At 42.6% G+C, this 16,023-nt stretch overlaps 1 protein-coding gene across 1 annotated transcript in view; it reads right to left on the bottom strand.

Annotated features, from left to right (window-relative positions):
• CFAP299 (cilia and flagella associated protein 299) overlaps positions 1-16,023 on the bottom strand; it is a 244,017-nt gene that overhangs the window by 227,792 nt on the left and 202 nt on the right. Inside the window, exon 2 of the mRNA XM_026081628.1 lies at positions 13,634-13,758. Within this exon, the coding sequence (XP_025937413.1) occupies positions 13,634-13,758 (125 nt within the window). The remainder of the gene's footprint in view (positions 1-13,633; positions 13,759-16,023) is intronic.

Below are 16,023 nucleotides of genomic sequence, written 5' to 3'. Positions count from 1 at the left end.
ACCATCTCCTATCTTCAGTGCCACAAAAGAGCATATTTATCCCATTGTCTTCTGTAGTCAAAAATCAATTTAAAAAATAGTCATTTTTAGGGTCCAAGAGGTGTTCTGCTTAGTTATTTACGGTGTACTCTTATGTAAGCTTACTATTTTTTCCCCATAAACCAATGCAACATGTTGTTTTCTTCTTTGCCTTTGTCTATTCTTTTCTAATCCATATCAGCCTTCCTCTGAAACACTGACTGCTATAACTAAAGATTCTGCTCCCCATTCTCACAGTTTCAAACTTAGAAAACACTCCCTATGCTCAAAAGCCCTCAGATAACACATTAAGCTAGCTTGGTAGTGACACCAAGCCAGAGCACGGCAAGAGGCCTCAATAAACGCCAGGGCCTTCTCTAGCTGCTATTTGCATCATCGACGCTTCCCCAGATCCCAAAGTAAAACAACAGAGTGTTTCCAAATATTCCCCAAGTTTCTACAACTTCTTTTCACTTTCAAGCACATTCCAAAGATAGGTTACTGCAGGTAACTGGAGCAATATATTTCTCCTTGGCAAAAAGGCCAGTTACGAAGCAGGCTGCTCCCAGTATGGATCAGAATAAAGATATGCAAATGTTTAAACACTGGTTTCTAAGTCTCAGGTTACTGTACAAGTTAATCGTGCACATAAAAACACTCAACAGCCTCCTGACAGCATTTAATACAAAGACATATACCCATGAAGCTTCTGAAATATTGGGCTACATGGCATATAATAGGAACTTGCTGCACCATCAATATGGATGGATAATCTATATTAACTGTACATTGCCACAACAATACGCCTGCTGATAACAAGCAAATAATTAATACAGATGTGTCAATTATTAGCTCCTAGACCACTGGGAAAGCAAACCAGCACCATATCTGAACAGATCATATTGTTCGTTTTCAGCACTCCAATCTAGATTTCAGGTCTTTGAAAAACAATGAGGGAACTATTCCAGTTAGCTAGTCACTGACAAGATCCCTCAGGCAAACATTTCCAACGTGTGTGCAGGACCAAGCAGAGAGACCAAAGCAAGAGACCAAAAGTCTCTCTCCAACTTTCGCACGGGAGCATCCCCAGCCACTACACGTAGAATGCTAGGCCATCTAGCCCTTGTAAAGAAATACAGTCAAGCGTTCTACTTGCTATATGTCTGTTCATGTTGATCAAAAAAGAGAGAAGGAATAGTTTTTTGAAGATACTTATACACAAAAGAATTCAGGGCATGCAAACACTGACCTACAGAAAAGACTACTTTGGAACGTCCCCAATTCCACATCACACTAGAAAGCATATCAAAATTCAGATATGACTGGTGGAAAAAAGTGATGTGAAAGGCAAGGTGGCATGACAAAAGAGTGTACATATTTGCATGGGGGGAAAGTGCAAATGAAACATGGTGTGCCAGGAAGACGCTGCACACAAAGCTATCCAGTCACAAGCATGAAGAAGTCAGGCCAAGCGTCAGATTACACCAACTTAACTCCCAGCCTTTTCCAAAAAAAAGAAGAAAAAAAAAAAAAAGCATCTTTTCAAACCAAAACTCTCATATCTCTGTTGTCTCATCTGGATCCTTCTCCCACTGACATTGTAAGCAAATCCATCTACAGTTGTCATCTTGTTCAGGCTTTCTGAAGGGCTGCCAATCTTGTCACTAAACATGCTAGGCGTTAAGAAGCTTCTGACAGTTTCTGGAATTCCAGGCCTGGGAGCACTATATCTAAGCAACAGCCAAAAGCTATTCAACTCATTTCCTGCAATCAGAAGTGTTCCCCAAGGAAGTACTCAGATATAACTTGTAGCATCCTGATAATTCCTTTATAGCCCTCAGATATTGACCAAGCATTAGAATTGTGACCTACAGAAATACAGAAATCATGAAGTCTGTCTATCAAATATCAGCTCAAAGCTTATCATTTCATCTGTGAAGCTAAGTATTATCATTCAGGAATGAGACCTTCAGCTAATGACACACAATCTGGGTCATTGCAACTACTTCCAGGTCAGTCCTCTTTGTTTGTATTAATTGTTTTCAGAGAAGTTTTAGACCATTACTTCAAAGTCAGCCTAAAACAAAGAACTTGTCGGCTGTTATGGAACAGTACCACATACTTAAAAATCCAAAGAACATTCAGCTAAGCTTTTTACACGCATATTATCCTGATATAACGTAGGCATTCCTGGCACATAGCTTTCCAGTTACCAAATGGAACCATAATTTAAAAACTGTATAATTCAGCCAGCATAAAATACAATAACTCAAATATATGAGGGACAGAGGAGAAATAATTACTAAAGATGGTTTACAGTTTAAGGTGGAGACTAGTTTTCCTGTATCTTGCTAGAAGTATAGTATTAATGCTACAGACAACTTAAAATCTTTATTTTGAAAAAAAAAAAGTAGCAGGGAACATGGCTTTTCTATAGCACGTATTTTGTCAAGTGATTCAAATACAAATTAAAAGCATTCGGAAATGAAAGATTTACTTGCTAAATCCCAAAGATTTAATTCCCCTCAATTACCTCACTGAGCAGGGCAACACCACGCGCATGCGCTTTTCTTTAAAATACAAGCCTAGCCTGGATTCAGAGAGAGCAACAGCAGTAGTGAGAAAGCAATTTGAGACAACATGGCTAGAGAAAATTCACCAGGGACACAGGAGCGTGAGGAGGAAAAATCCAGCTGTAACAACCCCCTGGTGCCCTGCCCTCGGCTTGGGAGGGAAGCTGATGACCCTTACCGCTCCCCAGGATGAGACAATAGGTGTGCTAGCACCCAAACAGCAGCACATTCCCTGCAAGAACATTATTTAGAGAGTTTCTGAACAGCGCAATTTAAAAAGCAGGAGAAAATTCAGCTGTGGTGGCACTAGAGAAGAATAGTCCTCGCACTTTTCTGTGCGCAGAAATTTAAGATTAACAGGGCTCCTGGACCACCTGCTATAAACTCTTGTCAACTACAACATGAAGCTTTTACCCATACACCCTAGCTGCTCTTTTCCTGTTTGTTTTTATTCCAAATAGTTGTAATGCAAGCCTTTTTGACAGTTCATCATAGTATTCTTATTTTTTCCACTAGACATCTTAAAGGTAAGAAACCACATGCCTGGGCCAAAAACCTGATTCTTGCCTTTAAAGGGGTACGCACATTGCTAAACCTTGGATATACAGACAACATCTCCATTTGCCTTTTAAAAATTAACAGTATTTTCTAGCACATCAAATTCTGTGATAATCCAGTAGCTCCACAGTTGGAGTGCAGAGAACTACGCTACGTGAAAATAGGGTGTCTGTGTGGGGCATGGAGTGTCTCAAGTTTCTACAGACACTAAGACATTGAGTCTCCATCTAGATGTTACTATATGGTTTGGTATACATATCTTTCAAATATGAGCCAGCCCAAGCTGACAGTTCATCCTGTTCCCATCAATTTTGCTCTCCTTTACAAGAGTGTAACCAGAGAATAATTTGGCCTTGTTAGTCTGCCACTCACACGCTTACAGTTTGAAGAAACGCACCAGAATATCCCAGAGCAGAATTTGATCCTAGGAAGATGAGCTAGACAAACATGCTACAAATGATGCCGAAAGCTTGCATAGCTACTTAAAAGACACTCTGTATGTCTGGTAGACACATGAAAATACAATGTAATCCCTCTTCCAGTAGGCAGTATTAACTAACGGACTGAGTTCTCGGGTCAGGAAGCATTGCCCAGCCTTAAAGTTACATCTAATTCAGTACGAACTTAGTGTCACTACAAGAATGCGTAGCGAGTGGGTCCCAGCTCCTCCCCCCGCCCCCAAGAAGAACGCAATCATACGCTAAAGCTTTACACATCAAAAAGTCCTAACGTGAAATGCTGAGGTCCCTGCAATCCTCAAGCAGAAGATTTGCACTCCAAAGAAATTCAGGGCTTGGGCAGCCAAGACGGCCAGACATTGAAATGTTTAAGCAAGCAGCCTGGGCCAAATCTTTAGCTTTTTTATATTYCTTTGTGAAAGATGCTTCCTTACCACAACAGAGTTCCTGACAGTATCTTTTTCAAATGTGCTGTTGAACTCTTTGGAGGCGGCTGGGCAGAAAACTCTGCCTAGTCCTCAGCATTGGCCTGTGGTTCTCGTTTTACTTTGCCGCCGTGGAACGTTTCAGCTCAGCACTACTGCTTTACAAGACATTGCAATCCTTGATATACTTCAGAGGAGGAAAGCTGCTTGGTTTTCAGTTTTGTTAATACAGAGCGGCTGAACTTCAGCTCTTTGAAGATGCGAGTGCACATGGCATATTAGCAGGAAAAAGCTGGAGGAAGAGGCAGACAACTGAGCATCCCTGCCTTAGACAAAATTAAGTCAAAAGGAAATACGTGGTAAATTCTTTTTTAAACCATGTCTCTTTTTCCTAGGTAGTTAGCTCATCGTAACTAGAGTTTGGGGTGTTTTGTTTTGTTTTTAAACCTATCTCGTCCAAGAGAAATTTGCACCAGCAGATTATGAACTGCAAGAATCCACAGGCAAATCCATTTCCTGGACTCCTGTTTCTTTTGCTTGACGATTATTAGCAAAATAACAAACAATCCCTCTGAAAATGAATACCTTTCAGCACCTACTTAAACACATTTCATTTATTTGTTGCAAATATTTTTCCTGAACTAGTCACAATTTATAAATGAATTTAAAAAAAAAAAAGACCAATTTATTCTCAAGTAAAGAACATAGATTCTCCCAACACATTTCCAGGTGAAAAAACATTTCTGTTTGGGTAACAAATTCACTGCATAGAGAAGAAAGCTACCCAAACACACCTGGATCTTTTGAGAAAACATTTAATATTGTATTAAGGACAGTAAGGACGTAACACTTGGAATCATCAAAAACTGCTCAGGTTTGTGCGCAACTTGGGGAACAGCTTTTGTGCACTGTGAATTGAACAGTCTCCGGATACAAATAAAAACGAGTCAAAATTTATGTTAATTATCTGTTCCACAACAGGCTTCTTTCAGAAGCCTGTATCATAGCCTTTATGGTCCAGGTTGGAAATCCTTATTTATTCTTTCCTTTCCATGTTTTGATTTGCTGAAAAATATATACATACACCTACCTATTTCTGGGAAATGTCAGTAAGTCATCATGTGACCTATTAACTGGTTCTCCACTGCATTGCTTAAAACTAATAATAACTTTAAAAAAATTACAAAATAAAGAGCTTACTGCATTATCCTAAAATTCTGCCCAGTGATGGACAGCAATATGGAGAATTCTTGTCCTCTCAATCCTCCCAATTAGGGAAGGGAGAATTTAAAACAGATTGTGTTGTCCTTGCCTGCACACACAAGCTCAGTTCTGCTGCTGCAGTCATCAGGGCTCCTCTCCTCTCTTCAGTCTGGCCACGTGACCTCTGAAGAATAGAAAGCGCTGGCAACCCAAAACTTTTGGTACTGCTGTACCCAATATTATTACGCAAGCCTTAATGTTATATCTTCAGACAAACATACCCGAGCAGATGTTTTTGCTTGCCTGTCAGATTTAAGAAATTGCATTTAGGTCTACATTTCCTAAGACACTTAACTTGATGCTTTCCAAATTCAGGGTACCCAACCAGAAGTCACAGAATCACAGAATGGCTGAGGTTGGAAGGGACCTCTGGAGATCATCTAGTCCAACCCCCCTGCTCAAGCAGGGGCACCTAGAGCACGTTGCACAGGATTGCATCCAGGCGCGTTTTGAATATCTCCAGAGAAGGAGACTCCACAACCTCTCTGGGCAACCTGTTCCAGTGTCTATTAAGGGAAACAAAAATTCACTGTTTCTCACTTGTGTTGACCTAAATGTCTCCTAGACCCACCTTCAAGAAACTGAGTAATTTCTTTATTTATTCAAGTGGTATATACTGAAGACACTATTTGGCACACCAGCCTTCTAAGTTGTTAGACACAGAAGGGGAAGCAGAAAGAAACTAGTCACTGAACTGATCTTTACAGTCTCAGATGACTTTTTTTTTTGTGCATGTAGCCATCACAAGTTTGGTGAAAGCCCAGAAAGCATGACTTGAGGTAATTAAAGTGTCTACATGTGTCTGTGGAATCCCCGATAAGCTTTCTGATGCCTGACCTGTCCCACTCAACTCAGGGTTAGTTAAACAAAAACAACGACAGCCAATGTAAGTGTTGGCATTTATTTCTTTGCTTATCAGGACAGATAAGAAAGGAAAAAAGTGTCATTAGGGTAAGTGACCATTTATAGACTTATAGTTGCTATTTGCACAAAAGTGAAGTCTAATGGTAGGTGAAAGAGATTTTATTTTCCTGAAGAGGATCTGGGCTTATAAGCACTTGAAAAAACACTATCAAAAGACAAATGTAACTGTCAATATAAAATGGGGAATGCAGAACATATTTAAACATCAGAAGGGAAGAAGTCCAGGGTTGTCAGCACCTTTCACTGATGCTACCAACTAGCACAGTTCTAAAACTTAACCAATTTATCTTTTAGTATTTTCTGCAAAATCTTGCTTTGTGGGTAGGAAGCAAGGGGAAGCAAAAAGCCCATTCCTTTCTCCAGTTGAATCTCAAGAGTTTCAAATCATGACAGAAGCAGAAAGAACTACCAGATCTCTATATAATCAGCAAATGACCCTACAAGAGTCAATCATCTGAGAAAACTGGGAGTTGCATTTGTGCCCCTCTTTTATTAGTCTGAGAATGTACCACTTCATAGTGAATTATTTAAAAAAAGATGCTGCTGTAACAACAGTAGGAAAAGTGATAAAAAATTAAAGAGGGGAAAAACTTAGTCATGGTATTAGGTTTAGGGTCAAAAATGGGTTATCCTCCCCTTCCCAGTACGGTACTGGTTTAAAAGACTAAGGAAGGGTGCGGAGAAGGAAGAGAAAAACATGGAGACAGCAGAAAGACAAGTCCAAAAAGCTATTTTGCAGGTCCACAAGGGCCACCATGAAATGTTAGGGCTGTTCCAGTTTTATCCAGTCTTGAATTACTGAGACATGTGCAAGCTTCAAAAAATTCAGTTCAGAGAAGCCTTCCAACACCAATATCAATCTAAATGTTATCTATATATTATGGGCTAATAAAAAGGATGAAGAAAAGCAAAGCACCAGAATATTCCTGCTGTGGATTCTCTCATACCTTCTCCAATTCTTACTCATTCTGGTTGAACCAAAATGCAGAGTGTCAGTCACATGACTAAAGCTGTTCAGTCTCTAGTCCCAGCAAGCACTTAAAGCGCAGAGGCACGTTGATACAAAATATAATTAACCCGACTTTTCCCTAACATCAGAAAAAAAATTCTATCAGAGCTTAGTAAAAGTTATGGGGGAGATTTGGCAGAGGACAAGAACAGGAGTGGCTCTGCTCCACTTGCAGGGACTATGTTCTTCAAAGCCTCTAAGGAAGTTAGATGGTTAATTCAGTGGAAACAAGGCAACCACCTGCTTCAATGCCTCTCAGCCTAGGCAATGAGTAGGCTCTTTTCATATTTTTAGGCCACCTAAAAAGCCACAAGTGTTTTCAACAGATATCCCTTGAGCCAATCTGTGCTGTAAAGCACCAGCCACCCAGCAACATGGACGCAGAGCATCACACATTCAACACAATCTTTCACTGGAGCAGTTTGAGGTATTTGCTAGTACAAACTGTACATTTCCCTCTTCTCTCCCCAGTGAGGGTATTGTCCATGCCCAAACCCAAGTTAACTTACAAGCCAAAATGGAAAAAGCAGGGACTAAAATCATGTCGCTTTCCTCTAAGACCCTTAAGTGTACTAAGAGGAGGTCACTGCCCACACACCTTTAAGAATAAGCAGATTCATCCCTTTTTTCCCTTCTTCCCACTAAAGGAGTACCCATGCAATGCTCAGCCAGAACTTGATTCATACAGAGGAAGCACTCTGAAAGGGATTTCAGCAGTAGTTATCATTTAACTCTTGAAGGTCTTCTCCACAGTCACAGCAGAGTCCATAGGGCTTGCACTGGGTACAGAGTCACTCTAGGACAAGAGCCAGAGAAAAGGTTTGAGGAAAGAATCAAGCTCTGAATTCAATGCTGGATACCAAATGAAGGTCTGCTCTAGGCAGGTTCATTTTTATTCTATTTTTTTTTCCTTCTTCTTCTTCCTTTCTTTCTGTGTACAAGAAAAGGCTTTAGACCATATGCACACACATATGAACACCCCACRACCAATGATTTTGTTCTGAAGATGTTCATTTAACATTATACACTTAWAATTGCTTCGGTATTTGGCATTTCCCATATCTCCAGTCACTGAAATACATGGAAAGAATTAAACTACTATTAAGTGCAGGGTCCTGAAGTTTAATTCTTTCCATTATATTTCAGTGGGATCGTTTACAATACTGAAACCCAAAGTAATACCAAAAACAAAAAAAGTAACATTCTCTCTCCCATTTTTCATGTTTTATTTTTGTGGCCTGCTTATGAACACTTTAAAGAGAGAGGGGACAGCCAACGACCTGCTTTTGACCCATGCACAAAAACACTTGTTTTCCATACGGTTTATAAAAGGAACAGATTTTAATTRGATGTATTTGTTTTTATAAGAGGAACATTTGCATATATAAAAACACATCCAGGAGAAGTATTTCTGAGCCCACATCACCTGGGTGAAGGAATAGAGAAAGACAGCACAAAGACATCAGGTGCCTAAGAGAGACAACAGTTAGTTAACTGTGCTTAGTATAACACTCATGAAAGATTTGAAAGTGAGCTGCTCTGCATCTGTCTCAAGCCTAGATTCTGTATAGATCAAATGAATCCTTCCCTCTACACAGGACAGGGGCACAAGATAAAAAAAGGAGACAGTAACACCTGTCATCCAATAGCTTAACATATTCCCCCAGGATGGCTGGGACCACAGTTTCATTCTCTCCTCTGGCTGATGAAACTTAAATCTGGGCTTTCTACCACTATAAGCAAAGCCCAGCTTAGCCATTTGCTGTTCAACCCCCATCTTCTGAAGCCATCCTGTGGTGCAGTTGCATGGGAGGAACACTTTCAGATTCCAGTCTCTGCTCCAAGGCCAGCACTGGATTCTTTCTTAAGCCACAGAAAAGCAGCCTTGGGACAAACACTGGAATCCAGGATACCCCCTGCTTCCAGGCAGGCATCCTGACTGATGGGCTAATGAGTCATCCTCATACTCCTGGACCAAAAATGATCACTTTACCCATAAAATGGACCCATTTCAGCAGAGGACAAAGATCTCCTGCTCCATTCTGGAGCAGCTTGTAGCGGGCCATTATTCTTGCATTTTCCAGGGCAGCACTGTAAATATCCCTACACAGGGGTAGCTAAGTGGCACCTCTAACACCCTGCCTTAGTGTTACAGCCCTGACACTCCAAATGGAAGCACCAGCCCTTACTCCGGAGGAAAGCTTTAACAAGGACGGCTCCAGGGTTTTCTCCCTTGTCAGAGTTTGCTCGTACAGCTTAAACAGTCACGTGAGGASTGCTCAAGGGCTCTCAATCTTAAGGGGAGGGAGGCCCCTCCTGGTTATATCAGGTAAGGCACCTAAACCGCAAAGCAAAGAGAGAAAAAAATTCATCCTTCTCCTACATATTCTCCTAATTTCAGCTACTGCTCTTTGATTGCTGGCTTTAGTAGCTCCTGCACAGAACACAGGGAGCAGAAACAACTCTGAGCTACAGAGTCCATGCCACTGATCAGAGTCAGTGCCAAGGACACCCTTCCAATGTGGACATCAGTAGAGCAGGAGTTGAAAAGGAAGTGATTTGCAGCTGTACTGTGTGTTGCTTAGTACTAAATCTTGTAGGAAGTGAATACTCATGTGCCATTCAGAAGTCACTTCACATCGACATGACAGTACTGTATTTCCAGGTAGGCAGAGGCATTAATTCCATGATAAAACACAGCTACAGATGTCAGCAAGTTCATTAAGCCCAGATTTGGCCTTTGAAACACAAAAGCAATTACTAACTGCTGCTCCCTCAAATTATTCAATCAGATGAGGAGCTTAAAGCATCATAAGGCAAAATCTTCTTTGCAACTAAGAAAAATGACTTGAGTTGTATCGTCCTTCTTTCACTAACAGACGTGCTGATGTCAGCTGAGTTTTACTTATTTTACACATTCTCAGCTGAAAACACAGCATTGTTAAAACACTGCTTTAACAACAAGTATGAAGCTAGAGGAAGCTTTTGAAGAACATGAGATTTTCCAGCTCTGTCATTTGAAGGACAGAAAGAAACAAGGAACTTGCATGCATTTAGAGATGATCTAATACACCAAAATTACTCTATTTCTCATTTGGCTATGTCAACTATAAAACCCCACGGCTCAAGCTCCTTCACTTCAGATCTCACAAAACACACACATATATCCTCGTTGCAAAGAACAAATGCCATTTCGTGCTTCTATCTGCCTCTCCAAGTCTGTGGTTCACTGTTTTTTATTATCTCGTTTCTTTGTTCTTATTAAAAAAAAAAAAAGAAAGCGCACCCAAACCCAGCTTCCTAACGGTGTCCTTTTTTGTGGAAAAGTGCAAAGGATATTAAATACAACTAATCTTACAGCTAATTTTTTTTCCTTTTCCATCAATTTTCACTTGACATGAGATGAGATGCTAAGAACAGAAAAGTTTGAAACTGCTTCACAGTCTAAAAGAAGAAATAAATGCAATGCCTCCAGTCTACCCACATCCATTTTCTGCCATGTTTACTCAACTTATCATCTGTAAAGAAAATCTTACTATTGTGCCTACTTTAGTTGATAAGACTATTTAATTTAAGTACAAATAAACCAAAAAAAACCCACCACGCATCCTAAGAATGACCTTCTTCTTTTACTACTGCTCTGATCAATACAATTCTCTCTTGCTAGTTTCTTGCTACTGCACTTGAACTATACTTGGAGGTATTTTGCCACAGCTAAAAGGACACCTTTCAGTTACTAACCTTTGTATAGGTGGATATTGCATTTTCAATAAAAAACAGGTTTGTATGATTGTTATGCGACAGAGCTGCAGGAGTAAAATGCGTGACAGTAAAAAGCTGTGAACTAAGACAGCCTATACAAGATAAATGTTTCTGACCACTGACAGAGTAACCCCTAACAAGATCAGAACTATGGAAGCCAACAGCAAACAGGCAGCTTTGTACAGTACCCAGTGACACAGCCGTGGAGCCGAAAYGCAGCAGAGGCGATCTATGTCATGGCTACTAGTTTATTTTAGCTCATTTCAACAACTGGAGCTTGAAGCCGTTTGTTGTGCAATACCAACCGTGTACAGTATTCCTAATGACTCAGTTTAAATCAGTAACACAAGAAGTATTCTGGTTGTAGGAACCCCATTGTTATGAATATCAGCACTTAGATATGTTTCCAAAACCATCAAAAACAAGTTTGTTTCACAAACAGAAAATAAAGAGTCATTTACCAGCTAACTCTAGTTTCCATGTGTATTGATCCAAGCAGACCTTTACCGCAGGAGCATCCAGAGCCTATCCTCTAGCCTTTGAGTTAAGAGACTTGCACTGTTTTACTTTGATGGAGGGGATGATTATGGATTGGGAACTAGCCCTTTCAATCCTTTTGAATTGGAGAGCAGCGTCACGGCAGGAGGTGGGACACAGAGAGGAGTACCAACGCAGAAATCCAGAAGACGCCATTGCCAAAGGAGCTTGCTGTCATATACAAAAATCGCCTGGGTAGTAAGAATTGACAGTGACAGTTTCCGAGACCAACGCAACCAAGTCCAATTCAAGGAAGTCTTTTTTTGTGCTCAGAGAAAACTAGAGATAGACTTCTGCAAGCAGAAAATTCAGAAGCCCACGACAGCAGTAATTCCTGACACAGATGTTTCAATAATCTGATCAACCACATTTGCTTACAATAGGCCCATTAACCTTGTGAATCAGTCCTGACATCTCCACCTACAAACTAAGGGGAAACTGATCAAATAGTAACATAACAAAAGATGTCAGTAGCACAAGATACCCAATAAAGAGATATACGAGAGGCAACTGCACCAAGAGCAAGGTTTTAGCTGATTTTACTCATCTTTACAAATGGAATTTCTGTAAGAGTAATTAACCATCAGTGGTTTAGACACCTTTCATAGTGTTTGTGGGCTAAGAACATACATGCCATGTAGTTAAGTTAATGTCATACACTATGAAAGGTGGTTGATATAAGCTGCTAAATTATTAAATGATAATTTTATTATAGCAAGAAAAGGGAAAAGTACCAGAGGAAAAAATGATAGCTCCACTATTCACCCCATCAAGTTGACAAAATATAAAATCTCAGTATTATAATCTTATTTATTTCTTATAGCAAGATACCAAAAAAGGTTGTTATTTAGGGGATTTGTTGATTTATTCTTAAGAGGTAAACAAAAAGAAAAACCAAGAAAAGTAAACAGCTAGATGTGTAAAGATTTGCAGGTTGGTTAAACAGAGTGGAGAAGGAGGGGAAAAAAAGAAAGGAAGGGAGAACCAGCCCAAGATACTATGAAGTACTCTTCATCACAAATGCACTGAACTCTCCATGGAATTAGAGTTTTCCTGGAAAGCACATGCTGTAGCTGTGCATGCTGTAACAGCTATGAGATGGCAAAAGGGGTGGGGGAGGGGAGGCTAACATACACTGCTTGAACTTCCTTTCTCAGAGACTTGTGGAGATGATATCAGCTCTCCCCTCAAAGGGTTTTGGAAATGGACGTAAAATTGTCCACATAAAAGAGCAGACAGCTTCTAACAATGTCCAAAGAGCCCCCCATTCAGTCTGACTCTTCTAAGACTCTTCCTAAGTCATAGTTCTCATAAACCTTAGAGCSATCAGCCTCAGGTAGCTTCTGTTAAGAGGGTACTCCCACAGTAATCTGTCTCCCTGACTTCAAGGAAACACTAGCAAGGAACCAAGCCCTGTATACAGGAAAGGATCCCTCGACTACATGACTCTGTAAACTCTATCCTTCAAGCCGAACAACAGCTGAGCAATAAAGGCTTTTTCCTCTTCTCAAAGGCCATCTCTTTTCCATCACAATGTTCCCTGTCTTATAAACATCAATCCCAGAAGTGGAGAGTGTTGGAAAGCACCAATTTCCTGGCTCCAACTCTGAAGGGACAATCCACCTAATAAACTGTGTTATTTTGTTGTTAAGTAACAATATTTAGGTGTTTCAAATACAAGTACCACTTAAGAAACGTGTAGATCGCAACATGAATGAAATAAAATGAAATAAAATGTATGAAACAACTTGAGGGCAAAGAGATAACAGGGAAAGCGTTCACCACAGTCACCACATCTTTCTTGCATGTCCTTGACTTGCATTTGAACCAAGGATAAGAGTGACAAGAAGGAAAAGAAATTCAGCAAACCCTCCCCCCCCCTCCTYCCTCCGCTCCAGAACCTCTAGAAGMCTTTACAGTCAGGACTCAACTTTTGGACATGGGTAGATGGGGCATACTTGGCTAGAAGAAAGGCATTTAGTCACAGCAGCGTAGTGGTCATACTAATGATGACGCCCTTCCTAGCAAGCCCCAGCACAGGTATCTAACGAGGAACGCCTGCAGCACATGGAGGATCCCGCGCTGCCGCCCCCGGCGGGCACTCACCTCTGGGAGGCGGGTCCGGGGAGCCCCGCGGCCTCCTCCGCCCGGGCCTCGAAGTCCTCCCGCCGCGGCACGTCCCCGGAGCCGCGGAAGCCCAGCTCCACCAGCTGCCGCGCCATCGCCTCGCTCTGCGGGAAGGAAAGGCCAGGCAAGGGGGCCCCGTCAGTGCCGGGTCCCCCCGCCCGCGACGCCCCCGAGCCCGGGGCGGCGGCAGCCCCCCGCCGCCCGCGTCGGAGCCGAGCGCGGCCGCAACCGCGAGCAAATGCCGCCACCCAGCGGCCGGCGCGGCGAGGCCCGGCCCAGCGCGGCGCTGGCCGCCTTTGCGCCGGGCGGCTGCACCCGCGGGGCCGCGACCGCCCGCCCCCGGGGCGCCGAGGTGCCTCGCGCGCGCGCGCTCCCCCGCGCCCCCGCTTGGCAGGGCCAGGGGGCCGCGGCCCTCCGGCTTGGCAACCCGCTCCAGCAACGCGCCTCCGCTCCTACCGGCGCGCCAGGAACGCCGCGCCGGGACCCCAGGCTGCCGGGCAAGGAGCACCGCTCCCCCGGCCCCTGAGGGGCACCACTCTGCAGATAAGTTACTGGCTGTATCAGAACTAGCAACTGATACAGCTACTCCAGTTTATGGCCTCCTTCGGCAGGCAACACACAGAACTTGCACACTGGGGCCCTTCTTGGCTAAACAAAAGGTGAAAACCTTCACTAGCAAATGAAGGCAACCTGCAGAAAGCCTCCCCGAGCCCAGCTGGGCTCAGGCAGGCAGGCGCTGTTAATCAAGCAGGGCTCAGGCAGAATATGCAACATGCAAGCCACACATTGCAGCATGACAGCTGAGGTCCGCCCAGTGCTGAAGTCTGAGAAGCACTACATCCTAATGACCACACCTATACTGAATGGTCAGAAAGTTCTGCATAATTATATTAGAGACCTTCAGGTACTAAGGATGTTTAATACTACCACAGCCCCTGGCATGCCCTTGATACACCAGGCAGCAGTGAAGAAATCCTAGCAGCTGAAGCCCTACRGTTTCCTTCCAGTTTTTCTCTACCTGCATCACATCTCGGCCTTAGGAAAGGACTCGCACTCCTCTACCACTTGTAATCAAACAGGTTTTTCCATCATTAAACAACCAACTCGGGAATCTAACATGGTTTCCAGCTAGACATTTRAAATAACACTTACACATGAGAGCAGCACTGCTGAGGTCAGCGCTGAGGCAGGAGGCAGCAGAGCTAGGGATGAGGTATTTCCTTTTGAAGTAGGGGCACCTGATAAGCCCTACCAGGCAAAGTGCCACAGGAAATACCACATGTGACTTCCACCCCATTCAAGTGCTCCGGCCAGCTTTTCAGAGGGTATCAAAATGCCACCAAACTCTCTCCAGCTTTATAAAGCCAGAAGAGGATTGGTAACTGCAGTTTGAAAGCAAACCTAGAAGCAATGGCACCCATTTTTAACACCATCTTCCTTCTAAGAAAGTCTTTTGTGACTTTCCCCAAAGTGTTTTTAACTAGATACTAGCAAACACTGCACATTCATAGCATTTTTAGAGGTCAAAATCTCAGCAGTCAACACCCTTCCAATATCACCGGGATATGAATTCTTGAACCACACACTTCCTTGGAATGACTCACCCTAAAAATCATCCTTCCTATGCACTAGAAACATGCAAGATTTTCTTCCTGGTTTACCTTAACTTAACTTGATGTTGCTTTTGCATATCAAACCCAGCCCCACTGTCTTTGTCTCCTTTCATAGGGCTGGACAAGAAGGAGTGTTAGTTGCCATACTTTGTTTCTCTAGGTGGATATTAACAGTAAACAGTACACAACAAACTCCTGCTCACATGAAAGGCTTTCTGGTCCAGACCTGTACTTTAAGTTCAGTTATGAACAGACCACTGTTTTGGCTAGCCCTGCCTTGTCTGTCAAGCTGAACTTGAGCCAGAAACACCACTGGCACGCCTCTTTTCCCTCCTTCACAGGGATGGCAATTTTGACAAGCTTCAATACTCTTTTCAGGGTTTATTCATACACAAAAGCTGTACTACCTTCCTCCAGTGGAGACAGTTCACACTGAGAGACACTAGTTTACAGTAATGCAGTTTATTCCCTAAGGATGTGGGTTTTACTAATGAGATCATTTCAGTTAATGGATACTGAAAGCATCTCGAGGTAAAATTTGTCCAACTCCCCTAAAGAGCTAACTATTGAACTATAGACTAAATGTGGGCTGGGGTACTTTATCCTCCCATTGCAATGATTTAGTCATCTCTGATAATGACACACCTGGGAGGTAGGTTGTGGCACCACCACCATCACCCCCGCCCAGTACGGGGCCCGAGACTTTTGGAGGGAGCAGCTGTGCGCTGGGGGACGGTGCCTCCTCACCACAGAGAC

The sequence above is a fragment of the Apteryx rowi genome, unplaced genomic scaffold (genome assembly GCF_003343035.1).
Source record: "Apteryx rowi isolate R43461 unplaced genomic scaffold, aptRow1 scaffold_557, whole genome shotgun sequence".
NCBI classification, from domain to species: Eukaryota; Metazoa; Chordata; class Aves; order Apterygiformes; family Apterygidae; genus Apteryx; species Apteryx rowi.
This window is presented reverse-complemented; position numbering and strand designations above follow the sequence as displayed.